The sequence below is a fragment of the Oculina patagonica genome, chromosome 2 (genome assembly GCF_052425735.1).
Source record: "Oculina patagonica isolate OP01 chromosome 2, crgOcupat, whole genome shotgun sequence".
Lineage (NCBI taxonomy): Eukaryota > Metazoa > Cnidaria > Anthozoa > Scleractinia > Oculinidae > Oculina > Oculina patagonica.
Window position 1 is genome coordinate 39,689,867 of NC_135759.1, and position 27,007 is coordinate 39,716,873.

Below are 27,007 nucleotides of genomic sequence, written 5' to 3' on the forward strand. Positions count from 1 at the left end.
GGGGGTAGTGGGGATAGTAAAAAAGGGGGGAGGTTGTAGGGTATATCAGGGGGGAGGTGAAGGAGAGAAAGAGAGTAGGGAGGTAGGGACTGAAAATTTCCCGTAATTTTTCCATGTTTATTCTTTTCACCCCCCTAAAAATACCATGCCCCTATTTTTCACCACACCCCAAAAGATGAAAGCCCTTTTCAGACATTTGATAAATAAACTGGTTTAAAAAAATTGAACTGGTTCCAAAAAAAATAAACTGGTTTGAAAAAAATGAACCACTGACAAAAATTAAACCACAACATATACATGTATATTACAAGCTGAGTCTTGGTTTGCCACTTAGCTTTAGATAATTTAAAGTTTCAATATAAGTTAAGTTTTATAATAAATGAGAATGGGGAGAGGAAATGTGAATTCAAAGAGAGCTTAAAAAAGGATCTTAAATAAGCATTAACTGTGCAACCAGGGCAAAACTAAAAACGTGGTGCCATCTACACAGGGCATGCCCTTTTTTTCAGAGCTTGAAAAACAAAATTAATTCTGGCTTGTCTTTTTGGGCAAGGAGCTCTCAAACTTTGCTTGCTCAGGCCAGGGCAGTTACATGCTTGTCTTAGTTTACTTTTTTATGACTTGCCTGGGTCATCATATACATTGAGCAAGTACATTGTAAGCATTGTCCTGCATGATCAGTTGGCATTTTTCGAGTCCAGCTTATATGTATTTGCCCTAACAATATCCTAAATGCAATGACACGTGATGAACCACCAAAATTCTCCCAACTAACTGAGAGGAAATGTATGGCAATCAATCAGGAGAATTGGTATCTTGACCTTGGCTTAAAAGTGTCCTAACACCAGTAGCTGGCAAAGATTGTTCATCCAGAATGGTTGAAAATAAGTAACAAACCATAATATTTTCCTCCATGTTGCCTTATTTTCCTACCTCATCACCTATATATGTTCCACTAATTTCAAACAATTACATTATACTGTACTGACCAGTGCTCTTTATAATCAAATGTTATCATGAAACTGCAGCAATGCATACATCATGCTTCATGGCTGGGTTTAAAATTAGTTTTATGGCAAATTAAGTTTTCTCTCAAAGTTGCATGCAAGTTGTAGGTAAAATGTGCCATATGGGTAACCTTGGACAGGGTCTTTTAAAACTACATGTAACACCATTACTTAACCCTTTCACCACCGCACGTTTTGACACAAAAGTACCCCTAACACTGGCCATTTTGAAAATGGTGATTTCTTAGGAAGAAATGGTGCACAAATTTTTCAAACGAAGCTAGCGCATACTACAAACATCGTATCTAACTGAAAAATAAATCACTGCAAAGATAATTTCACAGCCAACAAGTACATTAAGACAGTTATATTTATTTAATTCAAAACATTTACAAAAGCAGTGAAAACGCTGTACAACTCTTACCGCTTTATGTAAAGATCGTCCAAGAGCATCCCTGTCAAATTTCTTGTTGTTTACGCAGGTTTATGGTTTACAGTTGCCTTGAATTGTCTTACACATCTTCACCGGTTATTGATCAAACACTTTTGAAGATATTTGACTTTAACTCTTGAAATTCACGGTTAAATTTGCTCTTGAATATTGACTTTACTTTCGGTTGTTGCTGAAAATGGCGAAAAAAATCGCGCTGGAAGTTCTCTTCTTCGTTTTACAATGCTTTCTTCATCCGTCAGCTCGTGAAAACAGACCGCCATTTTGTTTTCAAAACATGTGCTTTCATTTGCATAAATTAGTTTTCCAAATATGGAAAGTAGTGCCCAGTTTTTCCCAAAACAAAAGAGATCGTTTCCAGGCGTTTTGTTTGGCCGGTTTACCGGCCACTGGGGTTACACGGACTTTTACTTTTGGCCGGTTTACCGGCCAGTGGTGGTGAAAGGGTTAAAGTATTAACTTCACCACAATGGGTCAATCAAAAGGTATACAACCTCTAACAGAACACTTCTTGTAACTTCTTTTCTTTCTTTCCTAGTAACTGTGTTAAATAGAACCATCTAGTTATTGCCCAGGGTTAACTCATCATAAGTATATAACAGAACAGTATCTGTGATGTTGTTCTTTCAGTCAGAGTCGGTTGTTTGATCCAGGGGGCAACTGGCCTAAGAAGGACGATCCTTGTCCATTTCATTTGATGCCCATTGACTGGTGCGATGTCAATCTCTTCTTTTCATTGAACAAAAACATTTATAATGTAACAGTTCTGTCATTGGAATTGTTGTAGGTCAGATTGGTTAAATTCAGGTTAAATCTTTTTCCGACGTAGGTTAATCTGTTTCAACCTGAAGGTAACACTTTTACAATCACCTAAAGGACCCTAGTCAGCCACGCCTTTGTTTTTGTTTACATATGAGAGCTTTGGTATTATATTTTGCGTGGAGCGTGTCTGAACGAACAAGATCTCTGTGAAACCCCTAAAAGCAGGGTTTGCACACACCTTGAAAGTCCTTGAATCTCAAAATAAAAATTCAAGGCCTTGAAAGTCCTTGATTTTTTAATTGAACGTCAAAAGGCTTCAAGGCAACGAGAAGACTGCCAAAATAAGCGATTTTTTAGTTCTTCAGCAAGCACATCAACCGTTGATTTGGGGTAAATTTCATGAAAAAAAGTCCTTGAAATTTCCAAGAAGGGTCCTGGAAAGTCCTTGAAAAGTCCTTGAGTTTTTGGCCTGAAAAAGTGTACGAACCTTGTAAAAGGTAATTAACCAGAGTTCCAAGAATACAACTTACAGCAATGCAATAAGATTTCACTTCACCAAACAGTTTTCATAATTTTGATGACATCAAAAATGGTGGAGGCTGACTAGGGTCATTTTGAATTAATTACACCATGTAATTTGGATTTCTTTTTTAATGAATTTAAATTGTTCTTATTTTATTGCAAGATTGTCATCTTCAGATTGGAACAGATTATTAACCTTGGTTAGTAACAAATTTGACATGAAAACCAACTTGGCCTACAACAGATTTGCCATTTAACACTTCATGTTTAATATGTACTTGATAAAGTGCTGGACTTGATATCTGTGGCTACTGGTGTTTGGATCGCCAAACAAAAATTATTTTATCCAAGTCTGTGTGGTCAGCATAGAAAAGAAAAGAAATTAAAAAAATATATATATTTGAAAAGTTGTCTCCTTAAAAATTATGTCAGCTAAGATTGCCCTCTAAGAATTCATACTTAACCAGAAATTCTGATAAATAGTTTAATATTGTTCTGGACTCTACCTGGATGATGATTATTATTCCAAGATCCATAAAGTGTATTCATAAGCTGTCGTATTTTCCCCACTAGCTCTACAGCACTTCAGAAGAACCAGGAAATGGAGTTTATGAGAAACAGGGAGAGGTTCCTTTTTCTGAAGGTAATATTTTGAAAATGTACTCTATCTACAAAGTTCATTATTTTATACCCATGCATTGTTGTGTATAAAACTTTTCTTTGAAAACTGCGGCCTATTCATAATTTAAAGATTATTCAGTTTTTTAATTTGCATTTTAATAATAATTAAATTATTTATAAACATCTCATAAAGTAATAAAAAATCAATTTTTGTCTTAAGATTCAAGTGACATGTATTTTAGTTGAACAGTTCTTCTTAGCCAATGAAATGTGATGTCTTAAGGTGGCTCCATAGGGTTTCTTGACCGCGCGAAGAATGGGTACGAAAGGGCGAGCTTGAAATGCCGGCAAATCAAAACAAACATGGCGGCTTCACGCGAGCGTGAAATTTTCGGCAAGAAAACGTGAGACTTGCTTCCTGCCAATGAAACAACACCCGTGCTTTCCTGTGTTGAGCAGATAAAAGAGTTTACAACACCCTAAAAAGGTGTTTACAACGTCCGAGGTGCTTCTGGCCGCTTTTGTAAAGTTCGTACAATCGAAAGCAAAAGAGAAAATAAAGAATAGTCTCCACGATTGTGAGATACTTCGAGTAAAATTTCAGAGATTCTGCTACATAAAGGATCAAGGTATGTCTCTAACTAACCTTTGGGTTAACAGATATTCGCACAAAAACCGACAAAAACGGGGAACGCTCGTCTTTACACATCAACTTGTATGGTTCGAAAGTTCACACTTGCTCAAATAGCGATCTTGGACAATTTCTATTCTGATGACGTAATTGTTATGCGGGCGAAAATAGAAAATTTCCCCTGGTATTTACTAGAGTTTCCTTCGGTGAAATTCCTTAAAATTTGGCATAGATGTGATACCTTTTTAACTGCCCTTTTTGCCGTTTTTTTAAAAAAATTTGTAAGCCAGTTTTTTTGCTTAGTCAAAAAAACACAAAATAACCAAAAACGCAAAAACGACCTGGACAACCCCTACTTTTTGTGTTTTTAAAAGTTACTTCTCATCAGATTCAATCCGTTGGGAGAATTTCAAAAATTTTCACCGAAGAAAATTAAAGAAATTTAAGATCAAAGCCATAAAAACTCCAAAAAATAGGACGTTTTGAGTAGATGTAGCTCAAAAACAAAGGCCGTTATTTTAAAAAAGAATAATGCACAACATATTTTAGTCCTTGTTTTTAATATTTCGGCAGCCTTCATGTAACTAGTTTAAAAAATAACGCGAAAATGATCTCTTGATGGGTATCACTTGTGCGCGCGCCGTAATATCTCAAAACCCTATGGAGCCACCTTAAATCATATAACATTGACAAAATAAAATTCTGTTATGGTATACATGTTCTGTGTTTTTTTGTTGACTTTGTTGTGTTTTCGCTTATTATGTAACAAAGTTTAGTGCATTTTTTTTCTCTGCTTCATTTATTTTTGCAGTGGGGCTCGAAAGCATTCAAGAACATGACAATTGTCCCACCTGGCTCAGGCATAGTTCATCAGGTATGTTAACTGGTGAAAGGAACCTTTTATTTTCTGTTTTTTTTTTTTACTTCTGAATTGTAAAATAATCAAGTTCGCTCATTTGATAATTATAGTAGATGGGGCATTCTACCTGTAGATGGGCCATCCCAACTCTGATTGGGGAGTTACATATTTTGTGACTAAATTTGGTCCAAGAAAGCAAGGTTTGAAAAAAGCACTGTCTGTTTGTCTGGGACAAGTTGATTAGATTTTCTTGTCGGCCAAGTAACTTTTCTTTTCATTTGGGACAATTAGATTTTCTCTCAGGCAAGTGATTTTTTGTTCTTATTTGCCCGATGGGCAACGGCCGAGGCAAGTCATTTGCCCACTAAATCATAAAAAATGTAAACTACTTAACAAGCATGCAAGTGCCCTGGGCAAGCAAATATGAGAGCTTCTTGTCCCAAAAGCAAGCTGGGACTCAAGTTTTTTTAAGCCCTGAGTATTTAGCCCAGAAATGTGGCAAGGTAAAGGCAGGTTTTCTGCTTCATACCTAAGGTTTGGTGTTGTTTTATGCTAAACATCATGACTGGTGACTGGTTTTAATTTCAGGTCAACCTTGAGTATCTTGGCCGTGTTGTTTTCAACATTGACAGAGTCTTGTACCCTGACAGTGTTGTAGGAACAGACTCACACACAACTATGATCAATGGACTTGGAATTGTTGGATGGGGTGAGAGATTCTTTTAACCAGTCATCTTTCCCATTTAAGGTTTTTTCTGCAGAAAGGAGGAAAAGAGTGAAAAAATTATTAACCATGGCTCATCATTTTTCTTAACTATGATTACATGATTGACTATGATTGAAAATGAGGGTGCTGCTTATCTGCGGGAACATTTGGAAAAGGTGCTGTAATTTTTCGTGAATTGACACTTTTATGGAAAAGTATGTAAATTAATATTGCATAAAACTAAAAGTGAGTACTAGTCATTGCTTTTGCAAGTTTGACAGCTCCTAAAAGGTGTTTGCAGTGTTGAAGATGGCCTATAACTTCAACAGTAAAATTGATTACTCCAACAGCAAGAACTTGTTTTTTTTTCTCTGTTTTGCAGGTGTTGGAGGTATTGAAGCTGAGGCAGTCATGTTGGGCCAAGCCATCAGTATGGTGCTGCCTAAAGTTGTTGGCTATAAGCTCACTGGGCATGTGAAGCCATTTATCACATCCACTGACGTTGTGCTCACCATAACGAAGGTAAAAAGCAAATATCTGGTTCAGGAGTTTAGTAGGAATTTTGTTCTTTTACACCCGCTTTCAGTGCTACGTGCATAGGCGACATTTTCGATCATCTTTCGACATGCCATCTTTCGACATACTATGTAACCAGGCCTGGCATGAAAAGCATGTGCTTTTCCAAAAAAAATGGCGGCAAGGGTTTCAGATGCTGAGTTTAGAGCAGCAATGAGCGTCTTCAATCTTCCGATTCCCGAGGAAAGCCCAAGTCGAGAAGTTGTTTTGTTCACTAAAACCGAGAATGGAAAAGCGTTGGGGACACCATTAAGTTTTCAATTCCGTGTAACAAAAAATCTAAAGGAGACTAAATGCGCTTTAAGAAAGGTTTTGGCGGATACGATGGATCACTGCACCGCAGATGAGATCGTTCTGGACAACGTTTATTACGTGAAAAAACAATCAAAAACCAATGCAGTGTTTCTAATTGTTAATGAGAGTGGGATGCAGCAGGTTTTTGTGGAGTATCCGGAACGAATGAAGAATGGACACAAATCAAGTGTTCCAATACGGATGGCTGTTGACTGGCACTTTCGCGGTAAGTTTTTGATATTTATAATTTTTTTACTGTGTGGCTTTGTTCTCTATCTGCCTACTCAATAGCAAGTGAAGTCGCTAGTTTCACTATCATCCCAATTCAAGACATTTTCCGTGATAAATGGCATTTGCCGCAAACCCGCTTACCAGTTTTATAAAATGCTGTCTTCTTAGGCCTTGCGACACCAACGCGATCTTCGCCCAGGGGCAAGGATTCTCAAAAACTCAGCGCTCAGGTGGTCGCTGGAGTGAATCTGTCTTCCAATCAAGCAGATGGCCCAGTGGTAACTATCCATGATTTGAGTCAAGACGTCACTTTGGATGATCTTAAGAAACATGTAAGAATGAAAGTACCTGGCGCCTGCATAAAAGCTGGTTTCTTCTGGATGAATGCCAAAGGAAAGCAGTTATATGTTCTTAACAGTGACCAGGATTTATCTGAGGCCAAACGTGCAAAGACTAATTCAGGCGAACAGAATATAATACGGCTTGCCGTTGTTGTTGATTCAGGTATCATATTTTATTTATTTTTATTCGTATTATGCCAAACCTTCCAGATACATCATGTTTGGACTGACAAATACAGCTAGGGCAGAAAACATGATTGGGACTTGTAAACACCAGCTAGGGGCTATCCTTTTCAAAATTTGTTAATAACCTTCCCATGGAAAGGACTTAGAAATCTATTTTCATTTATTTATTTCGTTATTCATGCATTTATTTACTCGGTTTCATTACCGGTACTTGCTAGAGGCCTAACACGCCTCATTATACCGAGGGTAAATAAAGTTTTCATGATTTCATGAAGTAGCCCAAAAGTGTGATCACTTTTTTATTATTTATTCATATTCTCTTGTGTGCACACACTATACAATCAGAGGCCAAGGATAACTAACATTTGCCACAAAAAAGTTGTCATAGTGTTGGGCATATTTTAAAACACACCGCATTCTTGTTTGTATATTCAGATAACATGAGAGACCAAAAAGGGAAAAAGAGTACAAAACGATGTTTAATGAAAAATTCACCATCAACATCAAAGAGAGTCAAGACAGACATTGACAATGACCATGATGATGAAGTTTATGAGAAATTTGTGCAAGGTATCAATACAGATTCCAAAAATGAAAACTCCAAGTGGAATGAAGTTCATATCGACCTTCATAAAAAGTTAGAGAAGATAGGAACATTAGATCGGTTTGGTGTGGTTCACTTGAGTCTTTGGACGGACCTTATAATAAATGGAACTGTGTCAGGTGTAGAGGAAGAGCCAGATTGGTCTAAGTATAGACACATCACTTCAGTTGATCCACTGCCAAGGAAAGGAGCGCGGTTATCAATTTCTCGTACGTCAGCATCATCTTCCCAGGATATGCTAGCAGCTCTTATTTTGCAACAAGAAGCAAGACGAGAAGATGACAAAAAGCTTGAAGCACAAAGAAGACAAGAACAAGAGAGGAAGTGGGAGGAGAAGGAACGAATAAATAGAGAACAGCACCTCATGACCATGAGCATCATTTCTAAGGCTTTCTTGCCAGGAATGCCCTCTACTGCCTTGCACCCAGTTAAAGAAGTGGTCCACTCTGAGCCCAGTACATCCAAAGAAACAGGTCAGTTCAACTGCTACTGTAAAAACATCAAACCTGATAAGATTCAGCTAAGGTACAACACTTGGGATCCACCAGAATATTTATATAATACAAACAGTGGTCATGAAGGTCTAAGTGAGACCTCAAGTACAGGATCCCCAGATAAGTCTCATGACTCTGTCAATGAAACAACTGTTGGCCAGAACGTTTCAAGTATTGAGCAGTCAAGTAGTGATTCTGATAGCTTTGACTATGATGAGTGGGTCAGTGAACAAATAAGAAAATGCAGAGAAATTGAAAATTCTCATGACTTTGATGCAAAATCAGATAAAAATTTAGGATGAATATTTAATTCAAAATGTATGACCAATAAAAGGTACCTATTTCTCTATTCAGCATTTTCGGGTGAAGGTAATTTCACACATAATTTGTTACTAAAATGTCAATATTCTTCTATTTTACACAGGTCTCTTGTCTATGACAGTTGCACAGGTTTCTGATATGTTAAAGTATCTCAATCTGGGAGAATACATCAACTTATTTGAGAAAGAATCCATTGATGGTGCTATGCTCAGTTTTCTTAACATGGAAGGGCTTGTGCAGCTTGGCATAACAAATGCTTTACATGCATCCAGGATTCTTGGCCATGTTGCAAAGTTAAAATCTGATTATTAAAAAAAAAAACCAGTGTGCTAGGATCACAATTTACCAGTGCCAGATTATAATGGTGTTTTGAACTTTCCTTGATAAGGAATAATGCCCCCTATAGGAAAGGAACCTGCACCCTGCATGCACATCCGTAATCAAGTGTTAATGTCTTCCTCGCCCTCCCCCTCTATGCCATGTTGTATTTGTTTCTTGTGTCCTTTTTGTTGTTGTTGTAATTTTTTAAAACAAATGTTGGCTTGGCATGGAGGGTGACCCCTACCAACAGAGGTTTTACTCCATATCAACTTACCCTAGCACACAATAAAGACTGCAATCCAGAATGTTCAGTTTTCAAGCAATTTTAACTGTTGCTTTTCTGTTGTTACAGACTCATGTTAAAGTGTTTTAAGCATGCACATGTATTGCTAAATTCTTATTGTTAGTTCTCACTATTGACAGTTCAACAGTACAATACTGTAATACTTGTGCAACAGTGCAACAAGCGAGGTTTACTTTTTAGTTGTTGTTATTGTCTTCTGTTCAGTTTTCCAAGACTCTGCCTAACATATGAAATATCAACATTACATTCTCACTTCAGTTTTACATGTTAACAAAAAATAGCATTCAGAATAATTATTGAAGATAGCCACAGTTGACAAAGAAGGCTTCTGCTTGATCAGGTGTGATCTGAAATGGTGGAAATAAAGTAATGTTTTAAAAAAGTGAGTTTGTAACATGCTATCTGAAATGAACGATAAACACAGCATATGTTTCTAAGAAAAGAAGATGATGGATTTGTGCTCGATTTCACGACTAAACTAACTGATTTCCATAAGTTCTGTTTTTACATTGCGGTTCAGTTAGCACCACATCTACGCTATCCAATCATAATTTATACGGTATATATATATATATATCTTGGAAACATCTTGCTTTTTAACCTGATTGAGAGCCAAAGCAATGCAGTACTTTGGGCTCTGTTGTGCCACATCTCTGTGTCTTTTGAGCCAACTCTTGGCTGTGCCAAACGCTTCTTCAATTGGACTTAAGTCTGGTGAATAAGGGCTAGAAAAAATCGAAAAGTAACAGTAATTCATTTGAATTATTTGATTGTGTCATGAATTTTTTTTATAAAATTGACAAAAAAATGTTCACCAGTAAAAATAGTTCACTCTCAAGCTTGAAAGTGTTGAAATTACTGAATAAAGCACTTTCAAAGTTGGGCAGCAGAGTTTGTATGGTACTTGAAATATAATTTTGTTTATCAGTGTGATAAGACTGCCCTTTCAGTTTCTTTTGGTACCAAATCCTTAACAAACTTGGAAAGGATACTGAAAGGGTAATCTGGACTAAGGAAAATCAACACAACAGTCTACATGGGACTCTCACTATTGCTTGGCATGACCAATTCCCATTTTGAACCTTTTTTAAACAAAAAACAGTCAGTAGACAGAGAACACAGTCTCTGGCCATATTCTTTTGAGAAGAATAAATTACAATATATAAAGCTATGAAAGAGCAAATAGACGGTCAGGATATTTTTCAGAATCTAACAATCACTTTTCAGCAATGTGTGGTTCCAGATAATATCAATACCCTTCCCATGGAGGAGAATTGGAAATTCCAAGGGGAATCGGATCTTAAAGATGAAAATCTTTAAAGGCAAGTATGTGCCTAAACTGGAATTTTTGGAGGGAATAAGGGGTTCAAACCAAAAAAAGTCTCAGTTGGGGGGAAGATGGATATTTTCTGGAATGACGCAAATTATCCTATAACCATCATATAACTGCAGTGTGTACTGGAAGCTAGAATATTGATTCACTGTAACCTGAATTGACAAATGATTTTCATTCTATAGCTGTCAAAAGTTGGATTATTGACCTGATTTTTAATTGTTGGTTCTCATGATAATAACAAAAATCGGACCAATAACCCAACTCTTTGTGACTCATTGTTGATCAACTAAATATGGCTGTGGTAAGCTTTTTGGATTAATGTTTACAATTAATTTTTAATTCAACTCACGGAAGAAACACAACAATGCCTCCTCTTTCTCTGATCATCCTTATACACTCATTGGAGTCATGAATACGGGCATTATCCATAACAACAACAGAGTTGGGTTCTCCAAGTGCAAATCTCCCAACATGTGGCAATATGAAGTGACGTAAAGCAAAGTTGAAATCACCAGTCGAAAATGCATTTGGGATAGTGTGAGAAGCAACAACTCCTTCAATATTCATGGCAGAAACACAGCTATATTTTTCTTCTCTGACAAAATAACCAATGTTAGCAAGGATACTACCACGAGGGGATCTGCCCATTTTTCTCTGTTAGGAAATAAACAGAATGAGGTGTCATCACAAAGTAAAAAAAAGCTTGAATACAACATGCATGCAGGAGGTAATTTATCCATCAAAGGCTAATTTATAAAGAAAATAGGGAAAAATGAATAATGAGTGTATTTGGTAGACATGCATGACTAAGGACAGTTTTGAAGTCATCTAAAAAACTTGTAGAACATCTTTCACCAGGTCTCAAACATAACAGTCCTGTCACTCAAAAAAACTATTTATCCTGTATCTAGTGTATAATGTTTTTATAAACCTGCCTTCAAAATCGCACTGAAGAAAAGAAAGGAAATATATTAAATAGTTGTTTGATTCCATACTAAAACTTCATACCTGAAGTTTACTGATGTCTTTTCCAGTTTCATCAATAAATAGAAGCATGTGTCGAGGAATGGGAGCAATAAAACGAGCATAGTTTGCTCGATCAGTCTCTCTCCTTTGATAAGCAATTATTTTCATCTGTAGGATGATAATACAGGGTAATGGGCCTGATGTCAGATATCAAAAGAAATGTCTTGCTCAAACTACTAAATTATAAATTGCAACAGAAGCACTCGCAGGGGTACAACAGAGTTAACAATAATTAAGCTTAAATATATCTGAATTTGTAAGCTCGCGTAATTCTTCCATGTAAACTCTCATGTTTTCCCTTCCTTCCAGATTACGATTTTTTTAGCAAATCAAAAGTATGCAGTATCTCAAGGGTGTACTTAGAACATATAACAACAAGCTTAAACGTTTGTGCTAGTAATAAGCTTACCTTTTTGTAGGTGAAACCCAGACGAATTATTGTTCGACACATCGTTGCCAATGAAATGACTCTTCCAGTGACATCACGAAACCAATCAACATATTCATCAATATATAATTCTGGTTTTGTAATTACCATGCTCCTTATCAGCCTGTTATCGCGATCTAAGAATGTGGTAGAAAATATCCTTCAGGCTTGAAATTTTCCACGTTGGTAGCAATTTGTAATAGCTTTACTCACAAGACAGCATTCTTGGTCTTCCTCTCCTTCGAGAGGACGTAGGCTTTACGTCCTTCGTTCTCTCATACAATGCTCTTATTTTGGAAACAAAACGTTTTGAAACGAATAGACTTCGTGCAGTTTCCTCGATGGAAGATCCGTAAATAAACCGGTGATATATTACACGCCAACGTAAATCTTCGGACAGTTTCTTCACCATTTTGAATACAAAGTACATGCAGGCCTGGTTACATAGTATGTCGAAAGATGGCATGTCGAAAGATGATCGAAAATGTCGCCTATGCACGTAGCACTGAAAGCGGGTGTAATCTAATGAGTGTTTCTTGTTTGTTTGAATCTTCCTGCAGCACCTTCGCCAAACTGGTGTTGTGGGTAAATTTGTGGAGTTCTTTGGTCCAGGTGTTGCTCATCTGTCCATCGCAGACAGAGCCACAATCGCTAACATGTGTCCAGAGTATGGTGCAACTGTTGGGTTCTTTCCTGTTGATGAGAAAAGTTTACTATATCTCAGACAGACAGGTAAACTATCATTTGATTTTTGAACTTTTATTGTGTTTTTGACAAATTTCAAGGTCCTGTAAAGAATTCCTTGCACAATGTAATATGCTTGCAGGAGTTTTTGATAATACTTCTTCCGTGTTTTATCAACCCTCCAAGTTTATTTTTTTCCTTAGTGGCGATTTGGCCACTGACTGCTCAAGTTTGGTCGCCAGTGAAAAATTTTAGTCGCTAAATTAATCAAGCTCACACTTTCAATCCTTCTCAATTTTAGTTGCCAGGCTGGTGACTTCGGTTCCAATTTAGTTGCCAGCTCCAAAATTTTAGTTGCCATGGCAACTAATTAAAATGGTCTTAACTTGGAGGGTTGTTTTTTGATCTTGATTTCTCTTCATGAACTTGAGGTACTCTGTGCAGTGTTATTGCTGTTACAATACAAACTAAATGTATGCAAGTTTTGTCATGGTGCTTGTTCTCTATATTTTTCAGGTCGCAGTGAAGAGAATATTGACTGTGTTGAAGCCTACATGAGAGCTACAAAAATGTTCCGAGACTATTCAGACCCAAGCAATGATCCAGTGTTCTCAGAGGTGAGATAGATTGGCATGCTTACAGAAGAATTTGCACTTTGATGAGCCAGCCAGCTTCTAGCCTACTGAATAGCAAAGTGTTCAGGGGAATACAGTTGATAAGGGTAGGGGGATTTATTCATGTGAACTGTTAGTAGACCCTGGTACAAATCCTCCACTCTGCCACTATCTGTATTTTGTTCTTTGTAGTCCTGAGTTCAACTCCTCGACCAGCTTTGTAAATAGCTGACTACTGTAGTTAGCCTCCCACCCAATATGATGGTATTAAAGGAGTCTTAAAAGAAAAGAATGAATGGTTTTAGCTTTTCTTCACATGCAACCTTACAGCCACCCTGTTCATACAGCCACCTTATTATTGTGGTTGCTTTATTTTGGCCTTATTTAAATAGGTTAATACCGTAATATGGCCAGATTTGTGGCCTGTTGCTGTAGTCATCACAAACCATGAATGACAAGGTAGCCAGGTTAATGAGGTTGGTTGTAACACAGTGTTGCACTCCCAGTAGCTCTTTTGAGCATTTATTTTGCTTTTTGATCAATATACAAAAAACATTGCTTATCTACAGGTTGTGGAACTGGACTTGTCCACTGTAACTCCATCATTATCGGGGCCCAAGAGACCCCATGACAGGGTTGCTGTGTCTGAAATGAAACAGGATTTCATGGAATGCTTGAATAATAAAGCTGGATTTAAAGGTTTTGGTATCCCACCTGAAAAGCACAACATAGAGGTTCCTTTCACGTTTGATGGCCAAGAATTCAAGTTATCACATGGTAAGAATCTGAAGCTTGCTAATCAGCTGCTGATTGGTCACCGCTTGAGAACTGACAGTAGTAATTATAAACTTGTAAATTTCATTGCTCACTTACATGTACAAACTAATATGTAGCCTCTTATACAGACATTCTTTTTGCCTTGTTATCCCCTAGCCACCTGCTGAAGATTGAATCATAGATTGCTTCCCTTTTGTTCATAAAATTCACATTGGGGAGGAGTGCGTGAGAGTGAAAAAGAATATCTGAATGGCTAAGGCTCAAAACATCAGCTTTCCAAAATAATTTGCTATGGCAGTTAATTTTCCATTATCAACTTCTAGTTGATGACCAACCTTATTTAGTACATGATTGTCTTGCCGTATTTATTCGATTAAGCGCCCAACCTCGAATAAGCGCCCACCTCGAATAAGCGCCCAGCCTTGAATAAGCGCCCACCCCCTGAAGAGCACAAAGTTGATGACCAACCTTATTTAGTACATGATTGTCTTGCCGTATTTATTCGATTAAGCGCCCAACCTCGAATAAGCGCCCAGCCTTGAATAAGTGCCCACCCCCTGAAGAGCACAAGAGAAGTACTTTGATTATTATTGAAATTGAGATTGAAATTGACTTAGTACTACTAAGAGACTTCCCCGAAGACCAAGTTTTCTTAGTATTTTACAGAAACTTTCAATGAACAGTTTTATTATTATTCATTGTATTGTTGTAAAATAAACTAACTACTTGCGAGAAATGATGAAAATTTAATAAGCGCCCACCTCGAATAAGCGCCCACTCTCAAGATCAAAAAATTTAATAAGCGCCCAGGGCGCTTAATCGAATAAATACGGTACTTGGTCCTGTTTGACCCATATGGCACAAAAGACCCCATCATTTTATTTTATCCTGGTTTGGTGTACACAGATCCATTTTTGGGGCATAGTCTAGAGATTAATTTTTGATGAATTTTACCTCTTCTTGTCACATTACTAGTTCTCATGTTTGCTTCGCTCTCTTGTTTATTACCTTTTCTAGGTTCTGTAGTGATAGCTGCAATCACAAGTTGCACAAACACCAGTAATCCATCAGTTATGCTTGGAGCAGGACTGTTAGCTAAGAAAGCTGTCGATCTGGGACTGGACGTCAAACCATACATCAAAACAAGCTTGTCCCCAGGCTCTGGAGTTGTCACATACTATCTTCATGAGAGTGGCGTCATACCAAGTCTGGAAAAACTAGGGTAGGATATGCAACTTGACTTGAGCTGGTACCACACATACAGTGCTTTAGGATTTGTGAAAGGGACACTATAGTTTAAGTGGCCTACAATGTAGTTTCAGTACTGTTAACTGACTAGGAGCATGATTTCTCCCTGGAATGTTAGGCCATTACAGGTTCCCTCTAGCATTGCATGCATTTGTCATTGAATACAACAGAGAGTTCTGGCTAGACTAAACATTGGTCCAGAAAAACCATTAAGCCACCGTGCCTCCCACATTGCATTACTCAAATTAAATGTGCTTCATTTGATTACATGTTAGAATTACTGACTGCCAGACACATTGCTTTTCCTTATTTTATGTGAGCATTGTCCTGCTACACAAAGAAGGCAAGATGTACGGTATTCTTATCTTGATTGCTTTCTCTGTTGTACTGTAGATTTAATGTTGTAGGCTATGGTTGTATGACGTGCATTGGCAACTCTGGTCCTTTGTCTGAACCAGTATCAGAGGCAATAGAAAAGGTGACTGGATTCTTTATCATATTGTTTTCACAGTAATGCTTAAAGAGTTGTGAATCATAGGTAATTCTCCAGGCCTATTAGGCCAGTGCTCGAAACTAACTTTTGTGAGTAGTCTTTCTTGGACAAGAGGAGGAAGTTTTTACTGGTCCTAGAGGAAACTTAACGGGTCCCATAATTCATATTTTGCTTTTACAAAGAACACAGTAAAGAAAATAAAGAACAAGATGTTTCTCTTCTGAAATATGTCTATTAATTGTTTTTAAGTAAAGGCTTTTTAGAAAATCAACATTGTTAGCAGTGTTCATTCTTAACACTGCACACTTATGTTTTGTTGGTTTATGGCTTTCAGGGTGACCTTGTTGCTGTGGGTGTGTTGTCAGGAAACAGGAACTTTGAGGGACGCATCCATCCCCTGACAAGAGCAAATTACCTTGCCTCCCCTCCCCTGGTGATTGCCTATGCCATTGCTGGCAATGTCCTCATCGACTTTGAGAAAGAGCCTCTGGGTAAGACGATGATGCTACATTTATTTTATAACATAAAATTAATTCTGTTACCTATGGCAGAAAGCAAAGGAAAGAGAGAAAATTAATCATGTTGTAGTCTGTGTGAGCACAAGAAGGCATTCCTTTGTATTGTAACTACATATACTGTGACTATAATTTACTTGTTAAAATGGTAAACGAGACAATTATGCACAAATTAAATTTCATGTTCCTTGGGTTATTGAGTAAAGTTTTCCTTTCACAAGAGGGAGTTTTCATGATTTAAAGTTCATGTTAAATTACTACTGTATGCAGGGTTATTATTTCACTCAATTTGAAGTCATTTCTGTTGCATATGGCAGGTATTTCCAAGGACGGAAAAGAAGTTTTCCTTAGAGACATCTGGCCAACAAGGGAAGAAATTCAGGTTTGTGATAAGTGTTACATTTGTGTATTTTGTTTGTACAGTGCAGGCTTTTTGACAGAAATCGCCATCTCAGGGAATAATGTTTAATTTGTAATCACCTGGGTGAGTGGGCCAGCAAGTGCTAATTTCTATGCTGTACTTTTGAATCCGTTAATGCCATCAATGATGTTATTAAAAGCTGCAACTCAGAATGCTAACCTGCGTGCAGACATCTCTCTCTGCATGCAGGCTAAGTGAATGTGGGACAAATGTTGTTCCGTTAGCGTTCATGCACAGTTTTGCAGTAACGTTCTAACTCGAATCAATACAAACAAAATTTACTTTTTTGTATGTAGTTGAATTCACCAAGTCACCAAGAGTTATTTTTTGTAGCTAAAATATTATTTGGTACCGGTAGTTGTACTTTCATGAGCAACTACATGTGTGAATCCAACTCTCCAAACTGAGTAGGAAAGCCATTTTTACTCGTGAATGCATAATGAACGAGTATAGTGGGGAAGTATAGCCATCTGTCCATCCTTCCATTGTTGTTAACATTATGCAAATTAGGTATGCTCACGGGCGCTTTCTAAATTTAGTTTCCCTCGGCTGTGAATAAAAATACAGCTTTACAAAGGTATCAGTTCAAAGAAATAAGTGTAGAAAATACTTCACCCCTGTAAATGAGAAACAATCGTTTCCCAAACGATGAAATATTCATTTGCCTTTTCTTATATAATAGTCGCGAACATTCGGAAACGATGACCAGTGACTTTATGTATGTGTTATTAAAAGACTGGGAAGAGTAGAGCATGGCACGATTTATTAAAGGATAATCAGTAAAAGAGAACGAAACTCTATACAAGACAGATATGTATATAATATCCGTGGAAAAAAAAAAGAAGAAAAAAATGATCCCGGGTCACACGCTTTAGAACGCAGAGCTGTACCACTGAGCCATCGGTTTACTTAACAATTAAAATGATGAAAAAAGTAATTCTTATACCTAAGCAACCTGTTATATGTTCATCCTCTTTAAATAAAGTTGATTATTATTATTTATCCCTATAATGAATATTTTCCATCGATACCATACTGTTCAAAGGAACGATTCAAATATATCTAACGCATTCACGAGTAGGTCAAAGACCTCTTTGATTTTCTTTGGTTGACAAATTTAATTCATTTATCTACAGGCTGTTGAGAGACAGTATGTTATTCCTGCCATGTTCAAGGAAGTCTATGCCAAAGTGGCGGTAAGCAGAATAAGATACGAAATGCAACCAATTTTGCCTTAAATTTTGTTGTTAGTGCTGTAAGTTTAAAATTCCTATAATTTATCTCTGTGTTTTAACCTATGAAAACAAACATGGCTGTATATTGAGGAACAAAAAATAGCCAACAACGATTCGTTTGGTTTTGGACGTTTTATAATATGTTGTTTACCTATGACCTCCGATTGGTACCTTGAGTGTATTGTGATTGGTTAGGAGGCGAATTGGTTTTAGCTACCGGTATGTTAGAAAATCGTTCTACATTAGAAGATCTTAAAAAGACATAGCCCAGTTAGTAGCTCACAAAGGTGGTCGCAGTCATTTTCCAGAATGGTCTTTTACACAAGCCATTAACAACAAAGTTTTACTAAGAATGTGAACTCTGTGGGGAGCTAGTTGCTTATTTAACAAACTTATATTCAAATAATTGTTATAGAGTGGTAATCCTCGGTGGAATTCACTGGAGGCACCGAACAGTATGCTGTACCCGTGGGATGTAAAATCAACTTATATCAAACATCCACCATTCTTTGAAACAATGGTGAGTAGTTATTTCTAAAGCCGGGTTTACATGGGCAATTTTTATGTGACAAATATATTTGATTGGGTTGATAACACAACAATTATTTGTCAACAGTTCAAAGTTTAGTGCGCCAGAAATAGCTTAAGACAACACAGATACGCACAGCGATTCGCGTGCACAGTGCCTAGTGGGAGATCCACCGCGGTCAAACGACAGCAATATGCAAAAAATAAGAAAAGTACTGCAAAGATAAGGTTTTAATTTTCACAGTTCAAAGTTCGATACATAACCGGTATCCTAAGGGTTTACTAAGTTTTTTGGAGCTGTACTAAAAAAGTTCTACGTGTTTGAAAATAGCGATATGCGGACTTGTCGGCGACATTTGTCAAAGCACCTTTGGTTCGGATGCGAAACATTTAAAAAGTAAAAACACTGGTTTACCTTTATCCTTGCTCGTAATAACACTTAAAGTGTCTATCCAGCCTACAGGTTTTTTGTGGTTTTCGTATTTCTATTATGCATAAACAAGTTTTCTAAAAGAAATTTTTGGATTCCGCCACTTTTTCGCTGCAAAATCGAGCTTTAAAGTTCCCGTTTCGGCCACGCTCAAAGAAGTTGTCCGGAAGTCAAGACCAGAAAGAGTCTGGGTTCCAGACCGGCTATGACGTCAGATCAGGAACCGCAAAATCTTGCCGCCATTTGAAGTCAGCATTTCTTCTGTAATAGCGAGGAGATACTGACGGTAGAAATATACCAGATAGATGCGTCGTTGTGGTATGCTTGAATACTCCAAATGAAGAAAAGGGTATTGCGCTGCATTTTGGGGTGATATGAGAACAGAAGCAAAGGCTAGAAGGAAAAAGTAGATGGACTTCGTCAAGTTAAAACGTGCAAAGTGGAATCCGAGTGCCTCGTCTGCCGTCTGTGCTTGCTACTTCGCTCCCAGGAATATTACAAGAAGACATTCCTTTGAAAATCTTCAATGCCAACGGTCGCTGATCTAAAAAGATAATTGGCATTGTTCCTGTGCCAAGATTTCACCGGAATACTAACTTTGTCCAGTCGAAGTCGTCATCGGGTATTCATTACTCATTATTCATTTGATTGTGTGTCTGTTCTCGAACGACAAGACACGCGTCTAGTTAGACGCCTAAAAAACTACAAGTAAACGTCGCCAACTTCCCAAGAGATTTTTATTGCCTATTGTCAACCATCGTGTAAAATAATAAGCGAGCAAGCGTCGCCAAGCAAAGATAACATGTAGCTGAAGCGGCGTTCGATTTGTCGACCAGTCAAGGTAAAACGAATTATTTCTCCCTCGAATATCGCTTGAATTTCTATTTCTGTTACTTGTAAGTCTTGTTCATAAAGTCTTATTAAAATGTAATCTTTATAATCGAAGTCATTGCGCTCGTACGTAGCTTTTCAGGGTTTCAACTCCCATACATGTAAAGTTATAATTTTATCGATTGGTCTCTGCAAGCGCTATTGTTTGTTTAAAGTGCGTACAATGAAAAGTTTATCAAAGCTTTCACAGCCTAAAGTAAGCATTGTCACGATGAAAAGAAAAGTTTTTTTAAGTTATAAAAGTTAAAAAATCGATAGGGTTAGGACTGTTTGTTAATCGTTCTTGAGACAGTCAGTCGCACTTATCATAAGCGCGTGTTGTCGGCATTTCTAAACGCGTGAAAAGTCGCTTGTATTTTTATTAGGCTGTAACAAGAAGGACTAATAAAAGTAATAAACATGTTTATTAATATTAATCTTTTGCGTATCAACTAAGGGCACATTTATTTGCAACATACGCAAATCTACCGACGCGACAAGTGTCGATTCAAAACAAACAAGCATTCCACTTTCAAGTCAATGCGTTGTGTGAGTGTCAAGGGCAATTTTCGGGAATAATAGTGCTTACAGTCTATTCGTTATATTGTTTTCATTTTCGTTTCACATCTGTAATGAAAATTAAAAGGTATACAGCCTGAGAATGCAGATCGATTTCCGTCCGTGGTTGTAGGTTTCGCGACGCGTGAAGTTTCCATTCAAAGCTTTCTGGAGTGAATTTGCGTACAAAATGCAAATTTAACGCGCGGAGTGAGTGTTTGGAAAAAGTATCTATATACCGGTATGTGTCTAATTCCACGACTCTGTTAAGCTGGTTTTGTAATTTTCGTTCCCACTCTTCAATAAGTTGCTTCTCTCGATTATATTCTTCTATCCATGGTGATGCATCGTCCGCTAGAGGTTCTTGAGAGTAAGCGCGTTCTTCTTTGTTACTCTTATCTTCTACTGCACTGCAAGCGAACGATTCGAGTTCTCCGGACTCGATCTCTTCGTTCGAATCAGATGAACTGCTAGTTACGTCTTCTTCAGATAAGAAATCGCTGTCATGTGAGTATTCCATCCAAACTCGAAGAATTCTTGGGAAAAACAAACCTTATGTTGTGGCTGTCAAGCAAATAAACAAATGCAAACGCTTCGAGCGGTTCCTGATATGACGTCACTCATCACCAATCCTCGATCACGCGGTCAACTTCTTTGGGCGTGGCCGAAGCGGGAACTTTAAAGCTCGATTTTGCAGCGAAAAAGTGGCAGAATCCAAAAATTTCTTTTACAATACTTGTTTATGCATTAAAGAGATACGAAAACCACAAAAAACCTGTAGGCTGGATAGACGAAATGGAAAGAAAACCTGCCTGAGACGTTTGACCGCGGTGAAAGTGGGAGATTGGAAGACTGGGGACCACCATGCTGTCGCAATAGTTGAGCAATTTTTTCGACGTTTTTGCTTGTTTACAAGCTAAAAACGTAGAATAGGGGTTAGTGAACAAAATTTGGAACCACATATTTGTAAACTCTCAAGGGACTTTTTTAATTTCTCAAGGGACTGTTTTAGTTTCTCAAGGGATTACTTTCCGCTGTGGGTGATCACTTGCGATCTCGTGAAAAAAACGTGACTTGTCACATTTACAAACGTTATATAACAATTTTAAAAGTGACATGTCAGCTTTCTTATCTCAACGCACGTGTGTCTGAAAGGCGATCTATAAAAAGCGTCGCACAAACAATGGATTGCGTAACTAAAACACGAATAAATAATCACTAGCACTTACATCGTTTAAAAATTACAAACGTCAAAAATAAACCATACCAAAAAACTCGCTCTTTTCAAAGATATTATTGAAGTTAAAACAAATGCAAGAGATGGGGGCTTCTTTAAGCTTAGGAGCGGTTAAAAATTAGGCCAAATTTGGTCGCTACATGCAAGCGCAACTCTATTTCGTCATCAGCCTAGGTCGTTAGGGACGTGACCTCGCGTTGACAGGGAATGACAGCAATGTTGCATGAATCGGCTTTACAACATGCGATCGTATCTACGCAGTTCGAGTGGAATTTCAGTCAAAGACAGCAAAATTCTTTCTTATTTCATCTTCAAATATAATTCGAAAGCATTCACTGTATATATGGCTTTTGTTTAATCCTGGGTCTTGATATCCGACCCTCGCAGAGCCTAGACAAAACGCAGCTTGAGTGTAACGATTTATTTACGCTGCAATTATATTTTGCTGTTTCATTTGCTAATTTCGCTGCCGTAATCGACTGCCTTGAAAGGTCCTTGCAATTTTAAAGTATAGAATTGTCAGGTCGCGGTGAAATTTGCACTGTTTATTTGTGTAATGTTAAGGAATATGTGTATAAATACCAGGCGCGGACAAGCCATTTTTCAGCCAGTTTTCTCCGACAGTAGTCGGAAATATCTGTATTTTTTGTGCTTTTTTGTGGAGCAATCGTTACGCTAGCCTGCGTAGCCTGCGTGGCAGGCGTCGTTACTTTCTAGCGCGCGAATGGGAGAAACGCGAAAGGCGCGAGAGGGCCACGCGACGAAAATTTTAAATTTTTAAATTTTGCAATTTTAAAGTATAGAATTGTCAGATCTCGGTGAAATTTGCACTGTTTATTTGTGTAATGTTAAGGAATATGTGTATAAATACCCGGCACGGACGAGCCATTTTTGACAAAATTATATGGCTGCATTTCCTCCGCGAAGATAGGAAATTGTTAAACTAAACTACAAAGAAACTGTAATGATAAGTTCGAAGAACAATGCACAGGATAAACCTTCGACTCGTACTTCATGCAAAAACGTCGATATCTCGAAGAGACTTTGATTATTCGTATGTGACAGTTTTTATTTGTCACATAAAAGCTTACACGCCAGCTTCTCATCAAATATATTTGTCACAAAGATTGGCCAATTTTCCTTGTCTACACGAGCAAATAAAAACTGTTCGTGTAAACTAGCCACAATTTATATCTTTGTGGTATTCTGCTGAATTGTGACAACCTTCCAAGGGCTGGCAAGTACTTCATAAAAACTGTTTTGTCACAGAACCTTTAAGCCAGGGAAGTAAGCAAAAAGTCAGAAATTTTATTTTTAAGATTCTGCACGTTTGGTTAATGAGTGTTGTCAATAACACCTATGCTACCATCATGGTAAATGAAATTGCTTTCTGTAGTTAAAGTTGGCTACTTTTGATTTGATTCTTTACTTTATGGTCAGAAAAAAATCAGGAAAAAAATTGGGCAGTGGAAGTAACGTGATTTTTTTTTTACAAACAATAATTAATACTGTGGTAACTTACTGCTCCTTGTTTATAGAGAGCATTGTTTTAATGTTATGTTACTGCAAATCAAAGCAAGGATGATTTGCAGCATTTGGCGTTGGTTGATGGTTGGTTTTCACTTACAGAACAAAGAGTTGCCAACGCATGACAGCATCAGAGATGCCGCTGTGTTGTTGAACTTGGGTGACTCGGTCACTACTGATCACATATCTCCCGCGGGCAGCATATCTCGCACCAGTCCTGCTGCGCGTTATCTGGCTGGACAAGGGTACGTTTGATGAGTTTCTTTTGTTCTTCATTTGCTAATGTAATATAATAGTATATAATGTAATCCGTTCGCTTTTAAAGTCAAACAAAAGCTGGACTCAGTTGCTGATGTGTTGTTTACTGTAAAGTCTATACAGTCAACTCTCTCTTAACGGACACCTCTGGAAGACGGACACCTGCTGTTGGTCTCGTCCTTGCCATTTTTCAGTCATTTTACTAAGACGGACAGTTGAAGCCGATCCCGACGGTGTTTGTCTTAGAGAGAGTTGACTGTAGTTGAAACCGTTGTGTGACCATTCAAGTGAAAGCAATTGAGCAGTACTTGTACGTGATGCTTTTTTTGGTTCAAAATTTTGAGGTTTTTGATTTGGAACTTTGGCACTCTTGAAAGTGAAAGGAGCAATGCAAAAATGTAATTCTTCCTTCAAACTCACCACATTGTTAGGCAGACAGGGGACGAGAATAAAGAAAATCAAGTGACATGCATTGTCTTGCTGTGTCTCCAAATTCCTTGAATTCAGTTATTCTTAAAAGAAATGTATGAGAGTCAACAAGAAGAATTTATCTTCCGATCTCTTCTCAGGCTTGCACCTCGTGAGTTTAACTCTTATGGTTCTCGCCGTGGAAACGATGCTGTAATGGCGCGTGGAACATTTGCCAACATCAGACTGGTGAACAAATTTATTGGAAAAGCCGCTCCAAAAACATTGCACATTCCTTCAGGAGATACGGTATGTTTCTAAAGTTCGTATTCATATCTGTCGGTTCTCTTATTCTTATTCGTGGGGACGTTAACTTGGCATCTTATGTCCAGTGCTTGTTCTTTGTGTTAAGCGTATTTGTTTTTTCGTTTGTTGTTTAGATGGATGTTTTTGATGCTGCTGAACGTTACCGCCAAGAAGGACGACAACTCATTATCCTGTCCGGCAAGGATTATGGGTCAGGATCGTCACGTGACTGGGCGGCAAAGGGGCCTTGGATGCAGGTATAAAACAAATAGACAGGAATATGTTTATGCAAGTACCTTAAAGCCCTTCATCCCTTCAGAGAAATAAAGTTTGAACTTCTTTTACGATGCGAGCTCGAACTTCTTTTTTATGCTACCTGTTTTTTCTTGCGGAAAAAGAAAAAAATAGAAAGAAAACTGCAGGCGATGCGCAAAAACTAGAAGCGTGGCTTTAGTTTTTCGCGCCATTATTTTTATTTTCTCGTATACCCGAACCCTTGCGTGATGACCCCAATGTACAGGGATGTACAGGTTTGCAGTTTATTGTTCTCTTTAAAATGTTATGTAAGCATTCGAGCGTAGTGACCCATCAACCTGGCTTAAGCTCCGGTTTCAATAACATGAAGCGACCTGGATGGAGAGAGGCACTATGAGAGTAAAGTATCTTGCCCAAGAACACAAAGCAGTTACCCCGGCCAGGCCTTGAACCCAAACCGCTCGATGCAGAGTCCAGTGCATTTACCATTTGGCCACAGCGCCTTCCACAATGTTCATTTTTCTTTCGCTAATTCTTCCACTCTTTTTGTTTCTGAACAGGGCGTCAAGGCAGTGATATCGGAGAGTTTTGAGCGCATTCACCGAAGTAATTTGGTAGGAATGGGTATCATGCCCCTTGAATATCTTCCCGGCGAGAACGCGGAGAGCCTGGGACTCACTGGAAAAGAAAGCTATACCATTGAGATACCGGAAGACCTAAAAACTGGCCAAACACTTCCGGTTAAGGTAGGAAAGCAACCCTAAAACCTTTAACTTTTCCAACTAGCATTAGTCTGGTGGCGCCAGGAACAGTAGGCCGCAGGGTTCGTATGCCTCTTGAAAACCCTTGAATTTCAGGAGTTCGATTGAAAGTACGTGAGATTGGTTTTCGGTCCTTGAAAGTCCTTGATTTTTTTTATTGAACGTCAAAAGGCTTCAAGGCAATGAGAAGACCGCCAAAATAGGCGATTTTTTAGTTCTTCAACAAGCACATCAACGGCACAACAGACTGAAAATCGTTAATTTGGGGTAACTTTCGTGAAAAAAAAGTCCTTGAAATTTCCAAGAAGGGTCCTGGAAAGTCCTTGAAGAGTCCTTGAATTTTTGGCCTGAAAAAGTGTACGAACCCTGGTAGGGGAAAAACATAATATGCTTTCTCACACTGTGTGGGAAAGATCTCAAAAAGCAGAGATGAAAGCAAATGGTCCTTATAAAAAGGAAAATAGAACACCATTTGACTTCCTAGGAAGTCAAATGGTTTTACGGTTTAGAAATAAGTCGCTCGATCCAGAGTCCAGCGCGTTAACCATTTGGCCACCGTGTCCGCCACGAGGAAGTGTCAACTCAGAAAAGAACTTTTTGTGGGGGAAAAAAGTTTTTTAAAAGTTGTTGTAGATATGCCGGGCATATAATGGGAATTGAAATCCCAGATGAAAGAAACTTCGTTTTGCACATCGATATGGTCGCCGTAGAAAATCTAACCTACTGATTGATGGATTGATTGATTTGTTTATTGTAGTTGAATGATGGCCGCTCCTTCAAAGTGAAAGTTCGTTTTGACACAGACGTGGAACTGACGTACTTCAAACATGGAGGCATCTTGAACTACATGATAAGGAGCATGCTCAAATAAGAAGACTGCTGAAACAACAGACAGCCTTGAAAAACAGAGAACACTGGCTTGAATAAACGAACTCGAACGCGAAACGAACTCTGACACTTGGTATGGGTCTAACGTATTTTAAATGTTGTAGGGGAGGGGTGGGATAGCAGAAGATAGGGACCGAAACAGACTAACATAACAAATGCCGTTGGGTTAAATGCCTTTTCCTAACGAACGCTTAGAGTTTTACTTAATTTTTTCAGGTACGGTCTATGTACATACAATATGAATTACCTGACTATTTAAGAAAAATATCAGGAGAGCTACAATTTTTGTGAAAGAACAAATCATATTTTTAATTATGCGCTTGGCTGACTATTTGAGAAGAATATCAGAAAAAAAATAAATAAATAAATATTCGGCTACAGTAACTGCGAGGAAGGAAGTCGTTTTCACACGAAACGAGAAACCTATTTAACAAGATATGGAGAAAGTGTACGATGGAAATAAAATAAAATAAACACTTTGGAAAAGTCTATTGTTCTGTTTGTGTAACATTTATCCTGTTGATTATCTTTAAGCCCTGGCTAAACGAATCGCCCAACATCATGTTGGACGGGCATGTTTTACCGTTTAGCCACCTCTCTCGCCATTGCATTTAAATGGTTTCATCCAAAATTTTGCTTCGCGAGCAAGTGTTTGACCTCAGCAATGTTTTGCTTTTGGTGGTGGAGGCCGCTACTTTCTCTGAAATTTTGAATTCATTTCGTCAGGGAAATTTTGGGTGGATTTATTTGAACATACGCGTATAGCCGTCACATTTCCCCGTTAATTTTTTTTTATTTTCAGCTCGAAAACAAAAAAATTTCAACGAGCAAATGCGACGGCTATACGCGTATGTTGCAAGTAAATACGGCCTTTATTTTTATCAGGGAAAAGTCTAGTCTATTCCAAGAGGAATGTGCAACATAAAAGTACCCGTGTATATATGAATACTCCCAAACCAACAATGCAATTTACA

The 27,007-nt window shown here is 38.0% G+C and overlaps 3 protein-coding genes across 5 annotated transcripts in view; 2 read left to right on the top strand and 1 right to left on the bottom strand.

Moving 5' to 3' along the window:
* The window catches only part of LOC144641216 (cytoplasmic aconitate hydratase-like), a 31,547-nt gene extending 5,025 nt beyond the window's left edge, over positions 1-26,522 (top strand). The window contains exons 5-23 of one of the 2 annotated variants that reach the window (XM_078500255.1): positions 2,089-2,169; positions 3,316-3,385; positions 4,806-4,868; positions 5,442-5,562; positions 5,942-6,081; positions 12,581-12,752; positions 13,221-13,321; positions 13,888-14,095; positions 15,113-15,317; positions 15,737-15,821; positions 16,171-16,327; positions 16,669-16,733; positions 17,909-17,968; positions 18,423-18,527; positions 23,260-23,402; positions 23,985-24,132; positions 24,264-24,386; positions 24,945-25,130; positions 25,903-26,522. In XM_078500255.1, the coding sequence (XP_078356381.1) occupies positions 2,089-2,169; positions 3,316-3,385; positions 4,806-4,868; positions 5,442-5,562; positions 5,942-6,081; positions 12,581-12,752; positions 13,221-13,321; positions 13,888-14,095; positions 15,113-15,317; positions 15,737-15,821; positions 16,171-16,327; positions 16,669-16,733; positions 17,909-17,968; positions 18,423-18,527; positions 23,260-23,402; positions 23,985-24,132; positions 24,264-24,386; positions 24,945-25,130; positions 25,903-26,016 (2,347 nt within the window). In that variant the 3' untranslated portion in view covers positions 26,017-26,522. The remainder of the gene's footprint in view (positions 1-2,088; positions 2,170-3,315; positions 3,386-4,805; positions 4,869-5,441; positions 5,563-5,941; positions 6,082-12,580; positions 12,753-13,220; positions 13,322-13,887; positions 14,096-15,112; positions 15,318-15,736; positions 15,822-16,170; positions 16,328-16,668; positions 16,734-17,908; positions 17,969-18,422; positions 18,528-23,259; positions 23,403-23,984; positions 24,133-24,263; positions 24,387-24,944; positions 25,131-25,902) is intronic. The other variant, XM_078500261.1, reaches the window with a different exon arrangement.
* Positions 6,114-8,918, top strand: LOC144640054 (uncharacterized). The gene is made up of 3 exons (XM_078499285.1): positions 6,114-7,164; positions 7,623-8,264; positions 8,710-8,918. Exons 1-3 carry the CDS (start codon positions 6,999-7,001, stop codon positions 8,916-8,918), a joined length of 1,017 nt encoding a protein of 338 aa, XP_078355411.1. The 5' UTR covers positions 6,114-6,998.
* Positions 9,235-12,536, bottom strand: LOC144641546 (uncharacterized). Of its 2 annotated transcripts, XM_078500568.1 has the most exons (6): positions 12,234-12,536; positions 12,003-12,157; positions 11,576-11,701; positions 10,917-11,221; positions 9,833-9,956; positions 9,235-9,578 (listed from the first exon to the last, which is right to left on the bottom strand). In XM_078500568.1, exons 1-6 carry the CDS (start codon positions 12,484-12,486, stop codon positions 9,525-9,527), a joined length of 1,017 nt encoding a protein of 338 aa, XP_078356694.1. In that variant the 5' UTR covers positions 12,487-12,536; the 3' UTR covers positions 9,235-9,524. The 2 variants fall into 2 exon arrangements, with proteins under 2 accessions (XP_078356694.1, XP_078356695.1); XM_078500569.1 differs by lacking the exon at positions 9,833-9,956.
* Positions 26,523-27,007: the final 485 nt, after the last annotated feature.

What these genes read in the sequence shown, in the direction of transcription:
- LOC144641546 (XM_078500568.1), bottom strand. Translation starts at nt 12,486, where the DNA reads ATGCCATCTTTCGACATACTATGTAACCAGGCCTGCATGTACTTTGTA. An exon ending in TGGGTTTCACCTACAAAAAG is followed by an intron (nt 11,702 to 12,002) that starts GTAAGCTTATTA and finishes ATCATCCTACAG; the next exon opens with ATGAAAATAATTGCTTATCA. An exon ending in TTGCTTTGGCTCTCAATCAG is followed by an intron (nt 9,579 to 9,832) that starts GTTAAAAAGCAA and finishes CCACCATTTCAG; the next exon opens with ATCACACCTGATCAAGCAGA.
- LOC144640054 (XM_078499285.1), top strand. Translation starts at nt 6,999, where the DNA reads ATGAAAGTACCTGGCGCCTGCATAAAAGCTGGTTTCTTCTGGATGAAT. An exon ending in TGCCGTTGTTGTTGATTCAG is followed by an intron (nt 7,165 to 7,622) that starts GTATCATATTTT and finishes TTGTATATTCAG; the next exon opens with ATAACATGAGAGACCAAAAA. An exon ending in CAGTACATCCAAAGAAACAG is followed by an intron (nt 8,265 to 8,709) that starts GTCAGTTCAACT and finishes TATTTTACACAG; the next exon opens with GTCTCTTGTCTATGACAGTT.